This window comes from Uloborus diversus, chromosome 5 (genome assembly GCF_026930045.1).
Source record: "Uloborus diversus isolate 005 chromosome 5, Udiv.v.3.1, whole genome shotgun sequence".
Lineage (NCBI taxonomy): Eukaryota > Metazoa > Arthropoda > Arachnida > Araneae > Uloboridae > Uloborus > Uloborus diversus.
Genome location: NC_072735.1, coordinates 167873434 through 167898151, shown reverse-complemented (window position 1 = coordinate 167898151; position 24718 = coordinate 167873434). Strand labels below are relative to the sequence as shown.

The window sequence follows — 24718 nt, the reverse complement described above, 5'->3', positions numbered from 1 at the left end:
ATAAAATGTTTCAATTATGAGTAAATTTTTAGCATGAGGCAAGAAAAATTACAAGCAATATACCGACAAGACCGGTTATCAAATACAGAGACTGCAGTTTCGTCCTTGTTATGAACTCATCAGTCTGGAATAGTGAATAACAGAGCTGGAGGCAGATGACATCTCATTGAAGCTGAGAGCGCCGACGAGACTAGATTATTCAATGATGAAAAATTCAGCCCCTCACAGTTTTGAAGTTGCCTGGGAGATTTTGAAGAGCAAAATATAAAGTGTTTTTATAGATAACTTTGTTACTTCAAATATTTTTTAACTATTCCAATCAGCTCAGCTAATAGAGAAAGATTTTTTTATGTCTCAGGAGGTTAGAGAACTATTTTCGAAGCACAATGGGCAAAAAATTCAAACGAAGTCATACATGCTAAAGGGCATGAGCTTTTTCACCATTTTTTACTTCCTTTTACAGAAAAGGAAGTATTGTATTAGCGAAAAAAATTTCACTCAAAATTCGACCTTAATTTCCATTTTGCCCACCCCCGAATCAATGTTGAGTTTTTTTTCAACACGGTTCACACGCGGATAAGTGCCTAAGAACGTATAAAAACCCGAAGTATCCATTTTGACATTCCCCGAGTTAATTACAACGACTTTTCTCGTGACGTCCGTATGTACGTATGTATGTACGTGCGTATGTGCGTATGTATGTCGCATAACTCAAGAATGGTATGTCCTAGAAAGTTGAAATTTGGTACGTAGACTCCTAGTGGGGTCTAGTTGTGCACCGCCCTTTTTGGTTGCATTCCGGTGTTGCAACAGGGGCAAGGGGTCTTTTGCCCCTGTTTGGGGGGAAATCATGGTTAATTTCAATGTATACTCAAGTGGTGTTATAATTTGGCGGACACTTGGCGATATATCGCCCGTCTTTTGGTCGCGAAGTTTTATCGCCAAGCTGGCGACAAATTTGGCGGATTTTTTTTTTTTTTTTTTCAAAGCTGGTTTCAATTTGGCCACTGATGGTTATATTTAGAAAGTAAACTATTGAATCACATTAAAATTGCCAATAATGGGAAAATGACATTAAAATTAGAGTAAAAGGAAGTCATGTGATGCACACATCAGCTCGTTCTATTTAGCTGTACTGGCAAAACAGCACGACACTGGACACTGATAGATTACTAACACGATTCCCTGCTCTTCTGAATTCCAAAAATCATGCATTAAAACTTTTCCAAAAGGTATAAAAAGTTAAGTATCGAGATGTTTTGCATGATAACATATTAGAAAGGGAATCAAAATTTTAATTGTTTCCAAACACTAATTTTTATTCATATTAAACCGATTTTATGGCCACTTCCTGTTAGCGAATGTGTGTTTGGGACCGCACGGTGGTAATACATATTTGAGAAACTCGACCCCCCAAATGAAATGCTGAAATGCCGCCCCTGGTGTCAAGTACATGGAGTGATGTACGGGTATCTTCATGATCCCAGCCCAAACCATCACTCCTCCATCGGCATAATGGTCCCTTTCCATGATGTTACTGAGATGGTATCTGGTCCTAGGTTCCCTCCATATGAATATTCACTGAGAATAAAACTGCAGACTGAATCTGGACTCCTCCGTGATAAGAACATTAGCCCATTGTATCTGTGTGCAGTGTTAGTGCTGTCGAAGAAATTGTACACGCTCTCTTTTGTGGGAGGGAGTGAGTGGGATGCAAATGGCAGGCTTCCTGGCATAGGAGAGGACCCCCTTTCATCGAGTCTCTTGGCAATTGTCTTCCTTGAAACTAATGTTCATTTGGCAACAGCGAGGGCACTAGACAGTTGTGTCGCTGTAGACGTTTTCTGGCGCTTGGCTGTAGGTAACAAATACTGGTCTTCATTGGGCGTTGTGCTCTTGGACGATCTTGTCCTGGTCTTCTGGACACTGTCCCACTGTTTTTAAATTGACTCCACACAAATTCAACACAAGACTTGGAGTTACATCCAATCCCCTTAGCAACCTCAGCTTGCAACTATCCTGCCTGAAGCATACCCACCTGCAACGTGTACCTTTTTTCTAAACGATGATACTCACTCATACCTAAAAATCAACAAAAAACAACAAGACTATTCAAGAAACACAATACAAATCTCTACTGTGTTGTAGGGTGGAATGAGCTGAGCAGCTAGCAGCGGACTTTTATACCTCCCCTGCTGGCTTTGAAACGCAAACAAGAATACGTAAACTCACCTCAGCGACACCAGAGCCATAGTGCCATCATATGGGAACCAACTGTTCAGGTTATATGGACTATTTTCCAAGAAAGGTGTGAAAACGCCTTCCATCTCTTAATTTTGTCCACCTGTATATAGCGCAGCAATAAAATATTTTGATACAGCGAAACCTGTAAAGTTTACCACCCTTCTAAGCTGACCACCTGTCTAAGTTGGCCGCGATTTTCTGGCACAGAGAATTAGATCTATATCATATAATTCAACCTCTATAAGTTGACCACTTGTTTAAGCTGACCACTAAAATAGTGCACCACAAGTGGTCAACTTACACAGGTTTCACTGTACTTGCGTATTAACACAGCCATACTAAATTTGGCGATATGTATTTTTGCAATATAGATACATTACAAAAAGTACAAAGGACCGTGGGCAGGTAAAGAGCAACTGGGTAACTGAAAATTTTTCATTTTTCATTTTTTTTTTTTTTTTTTTTTGCATTTTTGTCATCTATTAAACGTTTGTACAAGTTTGCTTATTTGGTATCTTCTGAAACAAAAGGTCGAAAAAAAAAGTCTAATTTGAACATTTCCCTATTTGTTTGTCGACTATGCTTGTTGCAGTAAGCCGTATATTTCAAAATTATCTATATTGTAACTTTTACTGAACTCGGAGTGGATTTGGGATTTGGGAAAGTGATTAAATTTTTGAGCGATTTAATATTTGCATCTTGCTACAGTGCAGTATGAAATGAGTCCAATTAAAACTTTATCTTCAGATTTGGTGGCCCCCAAATGTTGGTACCCTGGCCCCGTGCCCTATGTGCCCATGCCTTAATTTGACCCTGATAGTAAACGTCTATTAATTAATTCAGCGTATTAGCCGGAATCCATTAAACTCTCTTCCGCATTCCCTCGAAACTTTATATAGATTACAAGTGGTCTATAAGGTGATCACTTATTTTTATCCTCAAAACGGGACATTTACGAATTTTAGGCACCTGCACGTGTACATTACGAAAAAAGTGGTTTTTTTTTTTAAAAATATATAAATAGTTTATAGAAAAAAAAACAGAAATGAACTCTTAGAGGAAAAGTTATTTTTAATGCACAAATTTACTTGAGCACATTTTGTGCTGGTGTAAAATAAGATTGAAATTATTGGCTGAATTTCGTACAAATCGGCATTGCTTGCTGCAAACTGCGATTTGTAGCAGTGTTTTTTTCGCTAGTTCACAAATTAGTTCTAAGCGAAAAGATCCTTTCCAAGAATGCATTACGCGAGGGCAAACATAAAATATATTAAACAATTATGCATGGTGTAATTTATTGGTAAGAAAATGCTTTAACAGCTCCATCCTGCGGCTTTTCGATGAAGCATTCAGGGTTTCGTTCGGTCCCTTTAGAAAACGGGACATTTCAGTATGTGTGGGGACAAAGGGACATGATATCTGTAAGCGGGACTGTCCTCTGTCCCGTTCAAAACGGGACGCACGCATGGACATGGTCATCCTCTAGTGATGCAGCATCTAGGTTCAAATAAAGCAGTGTGCGAAGAAGTGTGCAACTACTTCAATTTGACGAAGGGCCCGATTAAGATATAGAGAGACCCTGGGCCATACAACTTTTCGGGGGCCCCCTACAGGTAAACCTTTTAATTTTAGCCATTGGCAAAAACAATATCAGACGTTTGGAGCCCCTAAAAAGTCACGGCCTTGTTGACCTATTCAGTAATCAGTCGCTGTGAAAAAGCTATCTGAAATCTAAATTTTTTTTCAGGATGCAGCCATCATGATTTTATTTAAACGAATACTTCGAGTTACCGAACTTTCCATGAAAATCTCAGAATTTCATTGTGAAGAATTTCATTGTTTTCCCAACTGTCCAAGTTGAGTCTGAGAATCAACTACGAAGACAAAATAAAGAAACAATCTGAGCAAAACCGATCCTAAATATAACATCCAAAGCTTTCATTACATCGGACAACACCGAGACATCATGCATGAACACCATGTTCTCTTTTGTATCTTCACACCACTCCTCCCATTCTCTGCTGAGGAAGTTGGCTCAAATCCCCAATCCACCTCAACAGACCGGACACCGACCAACAAAAACCAAGAGAGATCAAAGGCCAGATTTATTTCAAGAAAATAACCGACCTTCCGAAATTGAAGGAGCCCTTCTCAATGACCTGTTTTCAAGAAATGGTATTCTTTTAGGGCAGTGAGGGGCGACGGGCCCTCGCCCTATGCCACAATGACCGCCGGCTCTACGCAAGCTGGTCACAGTTAAGGCCCGAAATAGAAAGGTCGGGTGTCATGATATGCCACGGTTCACTAGCGGCGCAAGAAAAGCCTTATTGACCTGTTTTCACCAGCATCTGCGAATGTCAACAAGGGATTTAAGGTTTTCTTTTCTTCGGGTGTCCCGATGCTCGGTGTGCACAATTGGCCGATTGAATTCGATGGACCTTCGAATTGGATTCCATGGACCTTCGAATTGAATTCCATTTTCGGGTCAATGTTCCTGCTGCAGAGAAGAGTAGATAAGATGGAGAGGAGCAAAAATTAGTAAAAAGAAAAATTACATGCTTCGCCGAGTGGATGGATTGATTGCTTGGCTTATTTGTGATTTCTAAAGATTGTGGTATATTTTTACACGAATCTCTTTGCTGTTGCTGCATGTATACTATAATGTGGAGTAGTTAAGTAACGAAAATAGATAGTTTAATCACTTTTTTACTTCCTTTTACAAAACAGGAAGTATTGTATTCGCGAAAAAATTTTCACTCAAAAAGTGATCTTAATTTCCATTTTACTCACCCCCGAATGAATATTGAGTTTTTTTTTTCGACTGGACCAGACGTGGATAAGTGCCTAAGAACGTATAGACACGCGAAATACCCGTAATGACGATTCCCGAGTTAATTACAACGAATTTTCTCTTGACGTCTGTAGGTACGTATGTATCTGCGTATGTGCGTATGTATGTCACATAACTCAAGAACGGTAAGTCCTAGAAAGCTGAAATTTGGTACGTACACTCCTAGTGAGGTCTAGTTGTGTACCTCCCTTTTTGGTTGCATTCGGGTGTTTCTAAAGGACTCTTTTTGGGGGGAAATCATTGTTAATTTCGATGTAAACTCAAGTGGTGTTATAATTTGGCAGACACTTGGCGATATATCGCCATTTTGGTTTCCAATTGTCGCCAACTTGGCGAGAAATTTGGAGGATTTTTTTTTTTAATCTTCCAATTTGGCTACTGTTGGTGATATTTAGAGAGCAAACTATTGAATCACATTAAAATTGGTCGGCCAGTAATGGGGAAATGACATTAAATTGGAATAAAAGGAAGTCATGTGATGCACACATCAGCTCGTGTTTTTTGGCTTCTAGTTCGGAAAACTGATTCAAAATACTATTTTTTGAGGAAGGGGGGGGGAGGGAGAGAAAAAACATTTTTATTCAATAATACTTATTCTGCATGTTTATTCGCCCCCCCCCCCCTGGTATTAAAGTTATGGATGAAACCGAGACCACAGAGTGAATGGGGAAAGAGGGGGAGTTCAAATAACTATGGAATTTTTCTTTTTTTTTTGTGTGTGCTTATAACAGGGGTGATTGTGAGTTCATCAAAAAATACCTGAAAGTTTCAAAGCGAGAACGGGGGGGGGGGTAATCTTTGGTTCCTCTTACTTAAGTGCATCTTTGCCATAGTATTAAATAGTTCTGAGTCAAAATATTGTGTGTACATTTGATTAAATTTTTAATGGGTTGCAAAGTTACTTTTGAGCTGGTGTTATACACATTATCTTGACATTTGTCCATCTTAAGGGATAGGTGTCCATCTTAAGGCTCTTGCAGGTATATTTGATGAGTATTATATAATTTAAAAAAATTGCGGAGGTAGGGAGTTAAAAGCACAGAAAAAAAAACATAATTCCGGTATTTTCGGACATAAAAATACCGGAAATACGTCCGAAAATACCGGAAATTCGGTAAAATACCGGAACAGAATCACCCCTGGCTTATAATTAAAGAAGAAGATGCTTGAACCCATTTCCTCATGCAATATAACAGACAGCCCGCTTATCACATCCATAGACAGCAGTTTCATTCTTGCTTGAACTCATCCGTCTGGATTACTGAACAGCCGCGCTAGAGGCAGATGTCATCTCAGTGCAGCTGAGAGTGCCAACAAATTCCCTCCCTTTATGAATAGAAATTGAAAAAACTTCCATTTTGTTTGAAATAGATATCGTACTTAAATATTCTATCATGAATATGGAAATTGTTCAATTATTTGAAAACATAATGTAAATATTAGGTCATTCCATGTCAAATCAATATGGCACTCAACTTGAACGTCACAGGTTTTCATGAAATTTTCAGAAATTTTAATCTTTGATGGCAAACTTCAATGTAATTTTCAAAAAAAAAAAATCAATCGTTCATAATTATTGAGTAATTAGTAATTGAAATTCGTTTAAAATTTTTTTTACTTCCTGGCAATGATTTAGAAGTTTAGAACTCAAGTTCTATGGGAGTTACAGCACAAGTTCTTGAACGAGTATAATTTTGCATTAAAAATATTGCCTCAAGGCATTACAATGCATTAAAATAATTTTTTTTCATAGTTTTAAAAAGACACGAACTGAAAAAGTTTTCCTTTTTTTTATTAAGATTTCTGAAAGTTTTTCATGAAAATCTGAGATGGTTAGGTTGAGATTTTTTTTTTTTTTTTTTTGCTGATTTGACACGGAATGACTCAAGGCTAAATTGAACTTCTGAAACAGGACGGCATGTTTGTGACATACAATGGGAATAACACAAATCTATAAACTAATTCTGTGCAACGTATTAAAAAAAATCTGACGAAGAATATCTTGTAAGAAAATTCAAAGAGAAAAAGAAATGAAGGAACTACCATAAAGAGTAATTTCTTGCAACAGAACTGGTTTCTTGGATATTACCGTACAATTGACAAGTCATTAAAAAACATATACTCACCGATAACAATAGCGGTACACGCTAAAAATTAAAAATAAATAAAATAAATAAATAAATAAATAATAAAAATAAATAAATGAATAAATTAAAAATAAAAAAAGACAAGAGTAGCAATTAATTTACCGAATGAAACTCTGAATATTACTCAATGATTAAAAAATAAATAAAATAATCCCATGCATACCTACCTACTTCGTATGAGAAGAGATCTGGTTAGTTTAGATTTTGCGAAACAACAAACTTTCTCTTTCAATTTTGGCAAGTTTTGAAGACAGTTTCAAGTATATGCGTCCTTAGAGTGCATTACATCGCCCTATTAGATCAAAAGAGAAAGGAAAATTTCTATGTTTTTAGCAAACGCATACAATTTATTTGGCTTATAGAAACGAGCAAAAGCAGGGCCGCTGAGAGCCAGGGCTGGTTCCGTGTCAGTTTCACCCTTGTTCCACAACCTTACCCTCTACAATCCACATCCATTCTATTCAGGTTCTGAACAGACAGGACTGCCAAGAGTCAAGAGTGCCCTTGTCAGTTTGAATGCCGGACACCCTCCACCCTTAATTTTACTAAATGTACACTTCTTCGATTTCGAGGGACAGGCCCCTAGTTTCCGACTAGGCTGACATGGCCTCTCGCAGGCCCTGTGAGCAGAGCCCCTTAAAGTGGAGGAGTCGTGAGCCTCGTGAACACAGCCTAGTTTCTTGACATTCCGTCTCGTCTGTCCTGGGTAAAGTTGAGCACTTTTGGTGACAAATTTCACACCTTAGAAGTTTTTAATACTCTTCTATTTTGGTTATAACAGCCCCCCCCTCCCTTTTTTTTACAAACTATCTTATTGGAATTCGCAATATGTATTAAAATCTAGAGTTCTGGAAGAAGTTTTCTCCCCAAAACCTCCCCCTGCCGGTGCTTGAGGTTATTCTTATTAATAAGACATTAGCAGCGAGACAATTATCCATGACCCAAATTTTCTAAAATTAGCAATTTTCTCTAAAATGAAGGTCTTGAGGTCTAAAATAGGAAAATAGTAAAACACTGTACAATTAAATTTTATATGAAACTGTTTAATTACTGTCTGCGTTACATTTTCTTATTTACCCTTACCCTTTATATAACTATAGTTGTGTATGAATTTTGCTCAAAAACCAATTTCGAAGTGTCCTTTCTATAAAATCCGAAGCCCGTCCAAGGTAACATGAATCGAGTGCACTTATTACTTATTGTTTTGATGGTAGATGGCAGCACTACTCGTTTAACATTTCTCGTGTAAATGCTCAATTTAAGATGCTTGAGAAGTCCCGATGTCCTAATTATGATCTAAAAATGCGGGTAAAAGTTGGTTCCGAAAATTTTAAGAAATATATTTTGTGTGACTATGTTTTGTCACAGTGCCTGCCCTCGCAAGAGCAATGGCCCACCCGTCCATCTAGTCAACTCAAAACTTCCTCACCAATCCAGCAATTCCTAAAACTTTCAATGGAGCTTAATGTGCTCTGGGCCGTGCCCCCCTTCCCCCTCATAGTAGCACCTCAAAATGGGTTATTAATTTGATTTTTAAAATATGCATTCTTCCCGTCCCCCACAAAGTACTTTTTTTAGAGTCTTCTTGCTCTTCTTTTCTTTCTTGCTTGCTTTCTTAATTGTTTTTTTTTTTTTTGGCGTTTCACTTAAAATCTTAAAATAATATAAAATGCTTGTTTATTTACATATTATCTCCATTTATTCTAATCGAATTTAATTCGGACAAAATATTTTCCATAACATAGTTTTGTTCTTAAAAACACTTAAAAGTCAATAACAGACCCGTCTGGCGATCACTTTGGGAAAAGAGGCGGAGAGGGGCCGATTGCCCCTTTCAGAAACTTGATACATCCAGAGGTGTAACAATAAGTTCCTCAAGAGATTTCTCCAGATTAAAAATGAGCAACTTCGATACTTAAAAATATGATAATATGAAAGCAATCGCAACTAAATTTTAATTTTACACATACATAATTCAAACGTACATAAAATTGATAACAGGAGGAAAAACATCTTTCAAACGAACTTTCATCAGAGAAACTTTTTGAGCTTCAAGAGAGGGTTCCGCTGATCTGGGGACCAGTATCTAATTTACGCCACTGAATCAGGGCCGACCAAACTAAAGTGATGCCAAAATTTGGTACTCCTCTCACAAGAGAATGGGCACTCTTTCAAAGTTTCCAAAAAAAAAAAAAAAAAATAGAAATTTTTCAAATACAAATACAAAAGTGACGACCAGCAACAGGCTCTGGGCCCAGCTAGACTGGTCCTATTCGATTTACAATCCCCAGTGAAGATCAATGGCCCTCTTAAAACTATCTACTCCCTTGCTCATTACCACCTCTCCCGGTAAGCTGTTCCAAGGTTCCACTACCCTGCTAAAATAATAATTTTTCCTAATATCCATGTTAGCCTGAGATTTAAATAGTTTAAAACAATGACCCCTTGTCCTGTTTTCAGTGCTAAACTTCAGCCCCGTAACATCTTTCATTTTAATAAATTTAAACAACTGAATCATGTCCCCGGTCTCTTCTTTGCTCAAGACTGTACATTTTTAGCCTTTTAAGCCTGGAATCATAGTCTAAGTGAAAAAGTCCATTTTTTAGCCTTGTAGCCCGCCTTTGAACCCTTAATGTCTTTCTTACGATAAGGAGACCAAAACTGAACAGCATACTCCAAATGGGGTCTTACCAAACTTCTATATAAGGGCAGAATAACTTCTTTAGATTTGTTTGAAATAGATCTATTGATAAACCCAACAATAAACAACCCTTTATTTTAGTGCCTCTAAAATTTTATTGGCAGAATTTTATTCTGTCATAAGAATGACTTTTCTGGTACTTAATACCGACGAAAAACTACCAACGAATGAATAAGTCCCTGTGTAGCTCTGTTATTTTAAAGTGATAAAGTTCATATAAACCTAAATAAATTGCTCTGTATCTTTTTTTTTTTTTTTTTATCAACTGTTGTTAAGATTTTAAAAATATTTTACATTATAATTATACAACACATATTTAAAGTGCGAAGGAGTCTGGTTTTTATTCTCTAAGTTTCTGAATTGAAGAACATATACATAATAATCCCAATGTAAGTGTCATTGTGTATGTCTTTTTTATTAACCCTTGACACACAAAGGAAGGGGGTTATAAGTTTGACATGTCTGTGTATCTGTAGGTTGCACTCGAACGCCTAAACAGATGGTCCGATTTTGAAAAAAAAAATGTTCGAAAGGAGAGTTGATCGAGAGTGTTCTTAGCTAGGCGCATCTTTGGATGACATTAATTAATGAAAATATTAATTAAAAATCTCTAAAAGGTTTTTCGCGATTTTCGCAGTGAAAACATAGTCAAAATTTTTTTAATTTAATACCAAAATAAAGAAAAATTTTTTCCGCGTCTGATAGAACGTGTTTGGAACTTCCATGTTTCAAAAATTCGAATTATAACTTTTTTTAAAAGCAGATTTTAATAACGGCTAAGCCTTTATTTTCCCTCTTGATTCTACAGTTGCGACTCAGTCGGGGTAAAAATTTTAATTTTATCGTTTTGTGTTTACTATTAGTAATTTATTAAAATACTTATGGCCTCTGCCCCCAGCCCCTCGCCCACCCTCGAAGATTGTTTCGAAATCTCATTTGATTCGCGAATATTTAAGGCATTTTTTAGGAAGAATCAGATTACAATACACGTTAGGATTAGAACGAAATAAAAATCGCGCTCTCCTTCCCGTAGAAAATAGAGTTTCAATAAAAGGCTAAATAAATTTAGAAAAATATTTAAATTTCACTCCAACTCGAAGACAAAAAGGACTAACAAAAACTAAGAAAGTCTAAGGAAATTGTTTTTAAAGAAACCCAAACTAACTTGTATCAAATTTTACAGCTTGAGGGAAAAATCGCTTTGAAATTCGTGGACTCGATTAGTACGAGTATTTTTAACCGACTTCAAAAAAGGAGGTTATGATTTCGTATTGCGGCTTTTTATGTGTGTTTTCGAATTGTTCCAACACTACTGGACCGATTCGAAATTTTTTTTTGTTTGGAAGGGTATACTTCCCAGATGGTCCCATTGTAATTTGGTCTGGATCTGATAAGGGGTCTCGGAGAAATCCAAGAAACTTTAAATTTCATACGTCATGGTCACGTGGTGTTGCTGTGATCGGTGTATTTTCACACCTAAGGTTTTCACTTTCTCTTGAACGATATTTGATTCTCGTGGCACATGGATGATTGATTTTCTCAACGCTGCGCCGCATGGTAATTTTTTTATTATAGGTGTTACTAATGTATTTATTACTGCGTAGCAAAGCAGTAAATTAAATATATTTTGCTACTTTGATATTTGAATCAATTACCTTAATATTTTATTTACTAATAAATAACTTTATTTAGGCACTAAATTTAAAGTTCTTTATTTAATATTCCAATTTTTAAATATATTTAGTGTTCGATTGAGGGGGCATTGAATACAGAACACACCTCCCCCACGATTTAATTTACATTCTTTAATAATATACATTATAACTGTATGATTTCTGAAGTTTGACCAATATTCTCAATTTACTATTTCACGATGCCGCCAGTTCAATTTGAAATTAGGGTTATATTAATTAGCAGGCTTCAAAAAAAGGAGGAGGTTCTGAACACTACGGATTTGTTTTTCCTTTGTACAATGTTCCATAAATACTCGAAAACACCTGTACTCAGGGGCGTGCACAGGGAGTGGGGAGGGACACCTGTTGGCCCGGGCCCGAGCCTGGAGGGGACCCAATATTTTTGTAACTAACGGTGAAATATAGGGGTAAACAATATGGAAAGGTGCCCGGAAAAATCATTCGTGATGGGCTTCAAAATTACTGTGCACGCCCTGCCTGTACCGATAAGGAAAAGTCTTTTTTTGTTTGAAACAGCATAGTCCCTCGGCGGTCTAATGTTAATCAAGTTCAGATTTGATGAAATTGAGGGAACTCTTCAATTATCATACTCGCATTTAAATCGATTTGTACTTTATTAACTTTGTATATCGTCTCACTTAGTGAACCGGTTTTTATGCTTTTTTTTTTGTTTAGTGGTGGTTTTGTTTAGGGGTGGTCTAACTTAGGTTCCATATCTTTGATTTACTCTATTTGTTCTTTAGGGAAAAGTTAAAGGTAAAACAATAAATTTCATGCAATTTCCCTCATAAAACTCGTTGATAAACAAAGGTCATAAAACAAAGGTTTATACTTTCTTTACCTATAGTTAAAGAAAGTACTAAAAATCTATATTATTAAGAGTAATGATAATGAAAATTTTGAATTAAGGATTATCTGAAGCAAACATAAAATTCATTCTAGTGGAATTTTTAATCTTCATCTATAGTGAGGCCATGTGAAGAAACATGCGACTTTTATCACGAGTTACATAACACTATTTGCGAAACATAAATTACAATTTACAATAGGGTCATTCCATAGAAATGTCAACCTCAACCTCAGAAATTTTTTTTCCACAAAGCCTTAACTGTGACCTATCATTTCATTCAGCATACTTTCTAGTACATAAATCCAGTAACAGTTTGCAAAAATTTCATTCGGTGTTTTTCTTCTGGCTCTAAACGTGCGAGGTTGTAGAAAAGGCTTAGCATGTGCAAAAAACATGCGTCTACGTTTTCTTGTGCAATGTAAAAATTTTCGCAAATTTTTAAAAGAATTATGTTTATTCTAAATGATTAGATGTTGGCCCAATAAAATTGACTGTTCTTTTTGCATACATTATAAGATAAGTATTTTAATTAGTTTGGTTGTTTCACTGAAAATATTTACGTTACGTTAGTCACGAAAATGTTTCTCTCTTGATTCTACATTTGCGACTCAGTCGGAGTTTTTTTTTTAATATTTAATTTTAATATACACCACTTTTTACAATTTTCTATCAGTAACAATTAAAATTTCATCCTTCACACGCAAAGACAGTCCATTTCATTTAAAATTCCAAATCAGGAAACCAATAACGCATAAACATCGATCCCATAAATAAAACTGACCGGATATTACACTGGCTGAGTTATTTCTCCCGAGGAGCAAGACTCCAGAGACTCTAGAAAGAAGAGCGAGAGAAAATTCTATATTTAGAATGATTTAAATAGAACGAATACGTATTTCAGAACGTGAAGTCTCTGTTGCGGTCGGACATTCGATTCACAGGTACACGTATTTTTGTTTTTAGTTTGTAGTTTGTTGTACACACCACTTATTTCCTAAAAACAGCATTAGTAACGATTAATAAGATTGATGGCTAATGCAACGCCGTAAACTTTTATGAAGTTGCAAGCCAAGTATTTTCAGAGTTCTCGCTGCGACATTATCCTTAATTGAGGTAAAAGTGGAAGTGTATAGCAAATGCGTGCTTTGTTGTTGTAGAAATATTAATCAAACTCTTTCTGTAAAGGATTAGGGAGATATTCTTATTATTGCTATTGTTATCATGTTCTTAAGTGACGATGCCAAAGGGCACTGATGGTGTTTTTTACATGAATCGTTTTTGAAATAATGATTTTCAAGGAACCGTTTTTTAAGAAATTATACATTTGTGGCAGTGAGAATCAAAGGGATGTAAGTGGACTGCTTAAAATTTCGAGTAAATCGCGTTTAAAGTTCAGATCAAAGGTCGGCTTTCATTAAAAACGTTTTCTAAATCATGCTGTATAGCAGCAGCTATCTACCAGTACCATCTCTTGCCCCAAGACAGAGGAGAGGTTCACCTACCACGTGTATTGGTTATCTCCAAATTTTTAATTTTGCACTTACATCCCTTTGCTTCTCACTGCCTCATTTGTTTTTTTAATTAATACATTTTTGCTGTGAAAACCGTTTACGCAGCAGAAAGGAATACGTATTTGAATGAACTATTTATGCTTTGGGCGGTAAAAAAGAGAGAGAAACCTTTTGAAATGCTTTTGAAACCACTCTTGCTGATTCTTATGTAAAATGAATCTATGAATTCAAATAGAACCGCCGCTCCGTTTACTACACCCACCACCTAATTGTTTATCACTTAATGATATACAGTGGGCACCGGTTAATTGAATCAGTGGTTAATTGAATCAGCCGCTTTATGGAATCAAAACTGTTTGGAACAAACATGATTCATATTAGCGGTGGCCACTATAGTGATAAACAATTTGGGCTGCGCAGCTCTAGAAATATAACTACATTATACGCGTACTTAATTTCATTTTCAATCTTAATTATATCTGTGAATTAAAGCTGAACAAAACAGGAAAGTCAATTACGGAAAATTTGTTATGCGACTCGTATGCAACATGCGATGGAGCTAAGATTTTTTTTTTAAAACTTTTTACAGCGTGAAAGGTTTTTCAGATACGTTGCTCATAGAAGTGAGCAGAGTGAGGCCGATACTCCGGTTTTACACCGGTAAAAAAGATTGTTTTGAGGATTTTAAAAATATTTTATTGGGAATACCCCATGTACTCTCCCTAAATATTTTCTTAAATCTCGCTACTACATTATTTCCTCAATTGAGGTAAAAATGAAAGAGTATCAAACGTTTGATATCTTGTTATAGAAATATTAATCAAACTCCTTTTAAACTTTGCATAAAAACTCTTTCTTGTAAATTAATATAAAAAAACTTTTGAAAGAAAAAAAAGTGTAGTTTCTCTCCTACAAACCTTTAATTTGGATAAATTAATGTAAAAAACTCTTGAAAGAAAAAAAAAAGTATAGTTTCATACAGATCGTGAATCTGGAAAACTTGGAACTGAAGTATTTTGGGAGACAAATTAAACTGAAGGAAAATAAACCTTAACTGCGTTTTCATTAACAAATAAGCATCTTTTTTTAAGTAGACATTCTAGAGCAGCGATCATGAACCAATGATCCGGCAGGCTGACCGGCCCCCATGAAACTTTGATCGATCTTCAAATGCTTTCTTGTTCGCGCAAAAAATATTTCTGGGATCATAATAAAAAGAGAGTAAGATAAAGAAGGGGAAAAAAAAACTCTTACACACTTTTAATGATAAATTTTGTAGTATTTCTTTTACGTTAAGTGCCGCAATTTTGGAACTCAGATTTTTTTGTTTGTTTGTTTGTTTATTTGTTTGCAACATTGAAGTGAAATTGCTCTCCTTTACATTTCATTGACATATTGCTCTAAAAATGAATGATAGGGAAAATGTTACTATTTCCTTATTTAGTAAGTTTTTTTAAAATACCTAGTAGATAAAAAATAAATATATCGTTGGCACCATGCTAAACTAACCAATGTGAAGAGTCGCGAGTCGCCTTTTCTCACATTCGATGGTTTGCTGTAGTACTCAAAAAAGACTTCCAACGAGTTATAACTACTTCAAACGATAGTTTAACACTTGGAGTTATCTATAAAAGTTATAACATTGAAAATAACTAAAGCTTCAGGCGGGAAAAAAATATTGAAATGGGTCACCTGAAAAATGCCAGTTTTCATATTCGTTAGTTTAGCATAGTGCCGACGATATAAATAAATGTTAAAAAGAGAACACCAGTCCGCCACATATTTTCATCATAGATCTCTTTGGTTATCAGCAATTTTACCAGCCCATAGGAGAAAACAGGTAATGAAGTGCTGCTCTAGAGTGTATTTCTCTTAATGTTAAATTTATGCATTTGAATTTGAATTCCTCTTGTTAGTTTTTGGAAGTTAAACATTTCTGTTCTAGGGTAAAGTACTTTTTTCAACAAACAGTTACTTACATTATTTTCTACTGTGTACGCCCGTGAAATTTGGCAGCGTTTCGAACAATACTTCTTTACTTCTTATACAGTTCACGTTATTTTATAATTCCTGTATATTCTGGCATAATCAGGGGCGGATACAGACTGCTATTTTAGAGGGGGAGGGCATTTTAAAGACTGTCCCCCTCTCACGAACAAACTTCTTTTGCGCCCGAAAAATGTCTGTAACTGCTTAGATGTCAATGAAAAATATCAAATCGGTCAGGAATAAGACAAACATTACAAATTAATTTCACAAGCAATGGTTCATAAAGTGTTTGAGCATAATGTGAACGGACACTATTGTCGGCAGTTTAGGGGGGGGGGTCGTGATCCCCCCATGACCCTCCCCTTGTATCCATCACTGGGCATGAAAAGTCATATATAACACACATTTTTTAGTTACTTTTTCCCCATTTAAACATTATTTTAAATTTAATTAATTTTTACCGTCAATATTGCATCTTCATTTATCGTAAATGTTGTTTTTTGTGAATCTCTTGTACAATAAATAGCACTGTTCGTTTTATCAGTGACATTTCGATGTCTCGTTGATGGAATGGAAATCAAAATATAAATATTTCATCAATAAAGTTGTGCTCTGATAAATCTCCATTCGTTGCGCAATGTACAACCCGAATTCAAAATGATGGAACACTTTTAAAATTTTGGGGAAAGGTTAAATCTAGCATAATATAAGTGCAAAATGAGTATTTAAATGAACGAGCGGTCTTTTTTAGACATTAAAAGTGTACATAAGATTTCATATTTACTACCCTGAATAATATCGATGAAAATAAGAATTTAGAATGTTCATTTACTTCATCTCTCGAACAGTTTTAAGTAAAAATTCTCTCTCTCTCACTTGCAGACCGGCCCATGTGGCCCCTGCGAAGAATCTTCTTGTGCCTGACGCTGTGTGCCTTCATTCTTGGAGGCGTGTCAGTCCTCCGGTATCACCTGTCCAAGCCAAAACTAGTTCCAGAGTTTCTACAGAACGTCAACCGATTTAGACATTCCAGAGTATGTTCCACGAAAGCCCTGGTGCTCGTGAATTCGGCAGCCAAGAATCGACTTCGTCGCCAGGTAAACAATCTATTAATTAAGTATCTTTTCATTAAACTCACGGCTGCTTGGATTTATGGGTGCTATGAAATGAAGCCCCTGCAGCTTGCAGGAAGTGCTTCAGGCCGCCCAGTGACAGTCGACAGAATGAAAAACTTGTAAACATGTCAATAAATACCACTTTTAAAATATTTTTTCGTTCTCGAAAGCAAAATTAGAGTTTTAAACTTTTTTTAAAGCATTGTTTCAGTAAAACCAATTTGGTCCGACACTCATGGACACTGTATTAGGGTTCAAAATTAGTACATAAATTTAGTCGTCAGAACTCTAGCTTTTTTGTTTTAGTCACCAGAATGGTCTACTAGGGCGTAATTTTTAAATATTTCCAATTGCTTAAACAGAACTGAAAACTGTTATGTGTAGTGATAATTATGTATTTCTGAAAAAGTATTTCTAAACACCCCCCGTTACAATGCCTTACTAAAAAAATTATAGATACACTCACTGGCCAATGAATTAGGAACTCTATGTCAATATTTTATCGGATCATCCTTTTTTGCACGGATAATTGTTGTTATTCGTTTGAGCATCGAGTCTACAAGCTTCTGGAGTGCATTTACATCCAGAGAATACGACTCATTGGCTGTACAGCTTTTTAGATCTTGCATAGATATAAAAGGAGAGTGGTGTCGGATGCGTCTTTCCCTCATATCCCACACATTTTCTATGGGGTTAAGATCCGGGCTATGCGGTGGCCAGGGAAGGGTTTGGAAGTCAGACTGATGCTCAACGAACCAATTTTCAACACTTCTGGCACGATGTATAGTTGCATTATCGTCCTTGAAGTATCTGTCGCAATCAGGATAAAAATGCAACATGGCAGGGTGCACTTGATCTCCCAGTATACCTAGGTATCGCATGACTGTTCGTTTACCCTCGAGGAACACCTGGGCACCGTTTCCATGCCAGCAGAACGTGCTCCATATCATGATACTCCCTCCAAAGTCCAAACCCTCGCTTAGTGCGAGTAAAGCAAGACGTTTCTCTCAAAGGTCTCTAATTCATTGGTCAGTGAGTGTAAACAAGGACGTGCACAGAAATTTTGGTGCTCGTCTCAAATGACTTTTACGGGCCCCATCCATATTGTTTATCCTTACGTCTCTACATATATTTCATCCCTTATTTAAAAAATTTCGGGCTCCCTTCAGGCTCGGGCCCGGACCGACATATGTCCGTTCTTCCCCCTGTGCACACCCCTGAGCGTAAATAAGCGAACAATTATTGAACACCAGTTTCTATTTGAAACTTTTGAGAAGTTAGTAATGTTTTTTAACTGCATGCATGCGTACCGATGCTTATTTTTATTAGTAATTGGCGAAACAAAATGCAGGGTAATAGTCCTAATCGTTTTCAGAAATACTCTTTCATGAACAAGTAAAAGTGCATGACAACGAATTGAAGGCAACAATCACTTGCGCAGTCAGGAGGAGGGAGTTTTTTTGATCAAAAATACCTTCTGAAGGGGGTATTTTGATCAAAAATACCTTCTGGAGGGATTTTCAAATCAAAAATACCTTCTGGGGTTTTTTTGATCAAAAATACCTTCTGGAGGAGTTGTTTTAAAATCAAAAGTACCTTCTGAACGGGATTTGATCAAAAATACTTTCTGAAAGGGGATTTTTGATCAAAACACCCCTTTCACATGCACAAACTACTGTATTAGAGTTTGCATTTATATTAAAACCAATGCCTCTGGGGGGTCTTTTCATCCCCAAAACCCCCCTTTGCTGCGCCACTGCCAACAATAATAGGAAAACTAGATACAATACCGAATCCCACAAATGCTCAATGACGAGCCATTGTTAAAATTTTCAATTTGAGTAACAAAAAATAATGTACATATAAACATAATCAAATGTATATAGCTGGCAAAATAATAACTTGAGTTACTATACAGGTCATTCGAGAAACATGGGGTCATCCAAAAGTCACCAGATCCTTGGAAATGAGTGTTGCTTTCGGCGTCGGTTTCGCTGGAGACAATCAATCGCAGCGACCTGTCGACTGGGAAGCAGAGACTTTTGGTGATTTATTTCAAACTTCTTTGATGGATAGTTATGACGGACTAACACGCAAAATGCTGCGACTTTTGAAGTTGGCGTCGAGATCATGCTCGCCAAGGCCATTGTTCATTGTGAAGGTGGATGATGACATGTTTGTAAATACGTATGCTCTAATGGATTTCCTTTCAAGTAAGATTGAATTTTGTCTGTTCTAAATTCAGGATATATGTCACAATTCCCTCCGGAGTTTGGAAGGCTTATTTAAACTAACATTTAACCAATACAGCAACAGCGTTGACATTACTGGAAAAAGAAACATCCCAATATTTTGTTTCATAAATGTTCGATACGTGAAACTTTCGTGATGTGGAAGATCTCAAGTCTAAATTTTAACTCTTGTTTCACTCTCTGTAACATGTATAACGATCAACGGTCGTTCATTTTCCAACAAGCTGGAGCACTCCTTCATTATCCAACTGAACTCTCAACAACAAACTTCTAGGTCGTTGGAAGAGGTTATGACGCCTTTTCCCGCAGATACCGTGCTCTACGGACGGAACTCCATGCTATCTCCTTTCATGCAGTTACATCACATATCTTCTGTTCGTTCCCTCTATACGACGTGATTTACAAGATTTACTCCAGAGGATTACAACCACATTTGCTACCATTGATCATGACACGTGGCAGCGAATGGATTAAGAAATAGGTTTGTGACTTGATATCTGCCGCATCGTGAAAGTTTTAAGAATCGAAAAATTGTGAAACACATTCATTGTTCTCTTTTCCGGCAAAGTCAACGTTGTTGCTTAGTAATATGTTTCTTTTAATAAGCATTCCGAATCCCGGAGGAGATAGTGACACAATTGCACTAAAATGAATTTGTGTTTCGTAGTGTAAAACACCAGTAACATCAAAATCCATTGATATAAAAGCTTATTATTTTTTCCCTTCATGCTCCTCATAGTACTAAAATGAGTTCAATATAAAATTAATGTTAGCTGAAAGACGAGGTACTTTGGAAATAATATAAAACAACTGCATTAGATCGGGAGCAACGGCAAGAAAATTGCAGTCGTCCATTCTTTGTAGCTGCATTTAGCTTTCAATATTTGAGGCGTTTAGAATCAAAACCAGCTTAATACAATTTTTAAAATTTTACAGGAGGAACAAAATACCGTCACGGATTGAGCTTTATATCAGGAGTGCAGAAAATATTTCAAACTTAAATCTTCCCTGAAGCACAAAACTTTTGCCCAAAATTTCCCTTAACTCTTTGCGTCACATTTTTAAAGAGTTCGCGTGAGTGCAAACTTAGCAATCTCATAAATTATTCAGTATAAATGTTTTTCATAACTCTTAAATACATTTTGGGGCGACCTGCCACCCGTTCGATTTTAAGTCCCCATTTCTTCTAAACATTTTGGTTTGACTTCTGTTAAACCTTCGCGATTCCTTTATGAGTGCTTGTATGACTGTAGTAAAATAAATTATTAGGTAATTATAATTTAGTAACAGTTATTGTTTCAAATTATGTTTCAGCCGTCGAGTCCCAAGCTGAAGATACAACAATATGGTGTCTGGTATGGCAGGACATGCCAGTGATCCGTGTCAATCATTCCAAGTGGTCCATCCCCAAAGAACAGTTCAGGAACAGCACATACCCAACTTACTGCTCAGGTTCAGCCTACATCCTGAGCTCCAACGTCCTAGATGTTCTCCTCCAACAGCACGATAATCGACAAGGCGGCATTTTTCCACTGGAAGATGTCTACATCACCGGCATACTGGCCCAGGAGGCTCAACTGACGCATGCGCAGTTAGGAAACAGATATGCCTTTGAATCCATCAACCATCGGGATGTTGCTTCAGGAAAGACGATTTTTGCTCATCTTGGACAGAATGCAGATGAGCTTTCAGAGCAACTGTGGCATAGTCTCATGGAAGCAAGAGCTACTACTCGTCATTCTTCGGCAGTGGGTCTTTGATTTTGTTGGGAAAAAAAAGGAAGCATCATGATGTAACTCTAGTTCCTAAACTGCACCAGTACTCGGTTAAAGATGATATGTAAAAATGTACTGATAATCTAAAACTTTTTAGTAAAACTTTTCATTCTTCTGTCTATTTATTTTAACTTATTTATTTCTGTTATGAGTAACGTTTGGGCCTAATTGTAATAAATCGATTCAGAAATGCCCTCCCCCTTCCCATATATACAAAAAAAATTTTCGTATAAATTATGGTAATTTATTCGCCCGTATTTTGATTATTTACTCAATAAAATGTTCTTGATATTGGATTAGAAAAAGAACAAAATCGAATTTTGAAAAATCGCTTCGAGGTGCTCACTCCTATGCTACGAACTCATTTTGTGTCAAATTTCATGGAAATCGACCGAACGGTCTAGCTCTATGCGCGTAACAGACAGAGATCCAGACATACAGACTTTCGACATTATTATTACAAAAAAATTATTATATGGTATTAACAATGAAGTAACATTATAAAAATAGAAAATTAATTCTTTACAAAGTGAGTAGCTCATTTTATGTGGCAGTACTTATCATGACACATCGATGAACCTAATAAGTGAAAGCCTGAAACGCTGCTTTAAGCATTCATAGCTACGAAATGCATGTTAAGAGCAACTGGCCGAAATTATCGGCAAAATCGGGCTGGAACAACAACCAACATCGGGAGGTAGAGAGTAGGGAGTTAAAATACAACCGGCAATTTGCATAATCTGATAATTGGCGTGATTTTGTTGCAAGATGGAAAAAGCGAATGAGATTACACAAATGCACATTAATGCTAGAACTATTTTTTTGAAAAATAGTTTAGCTCAGGCTTAGAGTAGTCGCGATTACGTAGTCATAATCAACAGTAAATCGATTACATTTTTGCGTAAACTTAATTGTAACTAAAATATCCTTTTTCATATCCCTGTAACCGCAATCAAAATCACTAAAGTTAGATTTAATCGAAATCCGCCCAATTGGAATCAAAATCGCATCCTGTAATCACTATTACAAAAAAGATGGTGATACCCAAACTCTGCATAAAATTCACAAATGATGCTTGAAGTTTTGTCCGGGGATTAAAATTTACTCTCGCTTCCTGCTAGTGGTGCGAAATTGATAAAAAAAAAAAAAAAAAAAAAACAACTGATATTTTAAAAATATCGATATTCAAAAGTAAAACATCAATGGTATCGATAAATCGAGTCAATAACATCGATGTTTTGAAACATCGAACTTTTAAATGTATATTCCTGCTTAATACACTCTAATGATTGTTTTAATGATGGATATGAATTCACAGTCTGTATTAATGAGAAATTAATTACTAAGATTTTCGAACTGTCAAAGACAAGTTATTAATGATAATGATTAATAATTTCGAATTGAGTAGCGCAAGGGAATAAATAAATAACTAATGTATGTATTTAAAATACAAAAAATTAAATCATCAATAAGAACTTATAGGAATTAGTTTGTAACTTTTTTTTTTAATTTTCCGCCTGAATAATGCAAAAATTGAAAGTGCGTTATACAGGGTGAGTTCAATCGAATCTGCCATACGAAAGGGGGTGATAGATGAGCCCAAGCGGAGCATAGAACCACCCATTATCGTGTCCAATCCTTAACCGTAACCGAGTTTTGGTAAATTTAAGGAAAATGAATAAAAAAACAAAATTCTGAGAAAACGGCCGATTTCTGAAATTCTTGTAGGACATACAAGGAAAATAAGTACATATTTGGAAAGAGCAGACTAAATCCTACAAAACGATACCTTTCGCATTAAGATAGTCGCATTTTACCGAGAGCTACAAGGTTTGAAATATTGGACACACTGAGAATTAAAATGGTGCCAACATTTTTAATCGACATTTTCAAAAACAACCGTAAGAGCTACAATCGGGCAAATCTACCAAAAACTGGCCCATTCCATTAGCTTTCAGATGATACAACAACAAATCATATTGGGCTTCATGTTCAGCTGAAATTCAGGCTTTTGTTTGAAACAGTGTAAAAATCTGCATTCGTTAAAAAAAGGAAAACCAGCGAAGAGTCGCACTTTTCTGTTTTGAATTTTCAATTTCACGATAGCATGTTGCTTTCTTTGTTTAAGAAAATGATATTTTTGTATAAAAATAATAGTTTTAACATTTAATTTAGAGAAAAACACATGAAATAACGATTCGTAGAAATAAAAGAAGCATTACTTTCCCGTGCTTTTCACAAAGGGAAAATCAATAACAAAAAAATGTTACACCAACATCGATTAGTACATTTAATAAACCTGCAAAATTTACAATAGCTGCTGAAATTGGTCGCCGCCACATCTGATACACGCTCTTGCCCTTTTGCGAACGGAAACAACCGTTGCTCTTTGAGAAATTTCATTCCCTAGTTTCGGTACTGCTTCAACAAGCCGGTCGCTCAATTCTTTCAAACTTGCTACTTCTGTTTTGTAAACTTCTTGTTTTAAGAATCCCTAAACAAAGAAGTCCACTGGCGTCAGGTCTGGGGATCTAGGGGGGCACGGGATGGGGCCCATACAACCAATCCATTGGGGATACTGTTCAGTTAGAAATTCCCGAACGGCATTTGAAGAATGTGCAAGGTCTCCATCGTGTTGGAAAATGATTTCCGCTCTCTCCTGAACAGGAATAGTATCAAGAAGGTCAGGCAAATGATGTTCAATGAACTCTAAATGTGAGCTTCCTGCATTATAAGACCTTAAAACGTATACAGACTCATCAAAAGACTTCCGATTACGATTTATGATTGTGAAAAATATCGTCTGAAAATAAAAAGCATTTGTTTAACAAAACAATTAATGATAAAAACTAAACAGAATTATTCATTTGTCATAATATTTTATGTATCGTTTGCTTCTTTCTGATATTTTGTAAATGTGTTTTGAAAATTGCTAGAATTATGATTCTTTTTACAGTAAGTCAGTAGAGAGTGTGTTTTTAGTTTTTGAAAGTTTTCGTTAAAGTTTCTAAAGATAAGTTGCTATATTCTTTTCTCGATTTTTGGGTATGTCTCGATTTTTTAACGAAGAGTATGCTGATATGCATTTCGTGTACGGATTTTGTGATGGTAGTGCTCGCAGAGCCGAGAAAGAATACCGGCTCCGTTACCCAAATCGTTCTGCATCTAATAGATGTGTTTGCCTCTATACATCGAAAGCTCAGAGAGACAGGTTCATTTGGTACGTTGTTCGAGAGGGGCCAGGATCACCGTTCTGCCAATGTTGAGGAGTATGTGCTGGACCGAGTAGTGGAAAACCAAAGTGTGAGTTCACGCTCGATTGCTATAGAAGGTGGACTATCACAACGTAAAGTGATGAAAACATTGCACCAAAACAAGTATCACCCGTATCATTTTACTCTAGTACAAGAACTGCGCAATTTTAGATTTAGAAAAGCGGGTAACATTTTGCAGATGGCTACTAGCCCGAGACACTGAAGATCACCATTTTCTAAGAAAGATATTGTGGACAGATGAGTCGTTGTTCACTAGAGGGGGCATCATATATTTGCATAACTGGCATCATTATACTGAACATAATCTTTTCTTA

The 24718-nt window shown here is 36.2% G+C and overlaps 1 protein-coding gene across 3 annotated transcripts in view; it reads left to right on the top strand.

Annotated features, from left to right (window-relative positions):
* LOC129222307 (lactosylceramide 1,3-N-acetyl-beta-D-glucosaminyltransferase-like) overlaps positions 1-21234 on the top strand; it is a 33915-nt gene extending 12681 nt beyond the window's left edge. Inside the window, exons 1-4 of one of the 3 annotated variants that reach the window (XM_054856794.1) lie at positions 13383-13428; positions 16870-17084; positions 19021-19315; positions 20669-21234. In XM_054856794.1, the coding sequence (XP_054712769.1) occupies positions 16878-17084; positions 19021-19315; positions 20669-21114 (948 nt within the window). In that variant the 5' untranslated portion in view covers positions 13383-13428; positions 16870-16877 and the 3' untranslated portion in view covers positions 21115-21234. Of the gene's footprint in view, positions 1-13382; positions 13429-13463; positions 13601-16869; positions 17085-19020; positions 19316-20668 lie in introns of those variants that run through there. The other 2 variants (XM_054856795.1, XM_054856796.1) reach the window with 2 other exon arrangements.
* The last annotated feature ends 3484 nt before the right edge of the window (positions 21235-24718 follow it).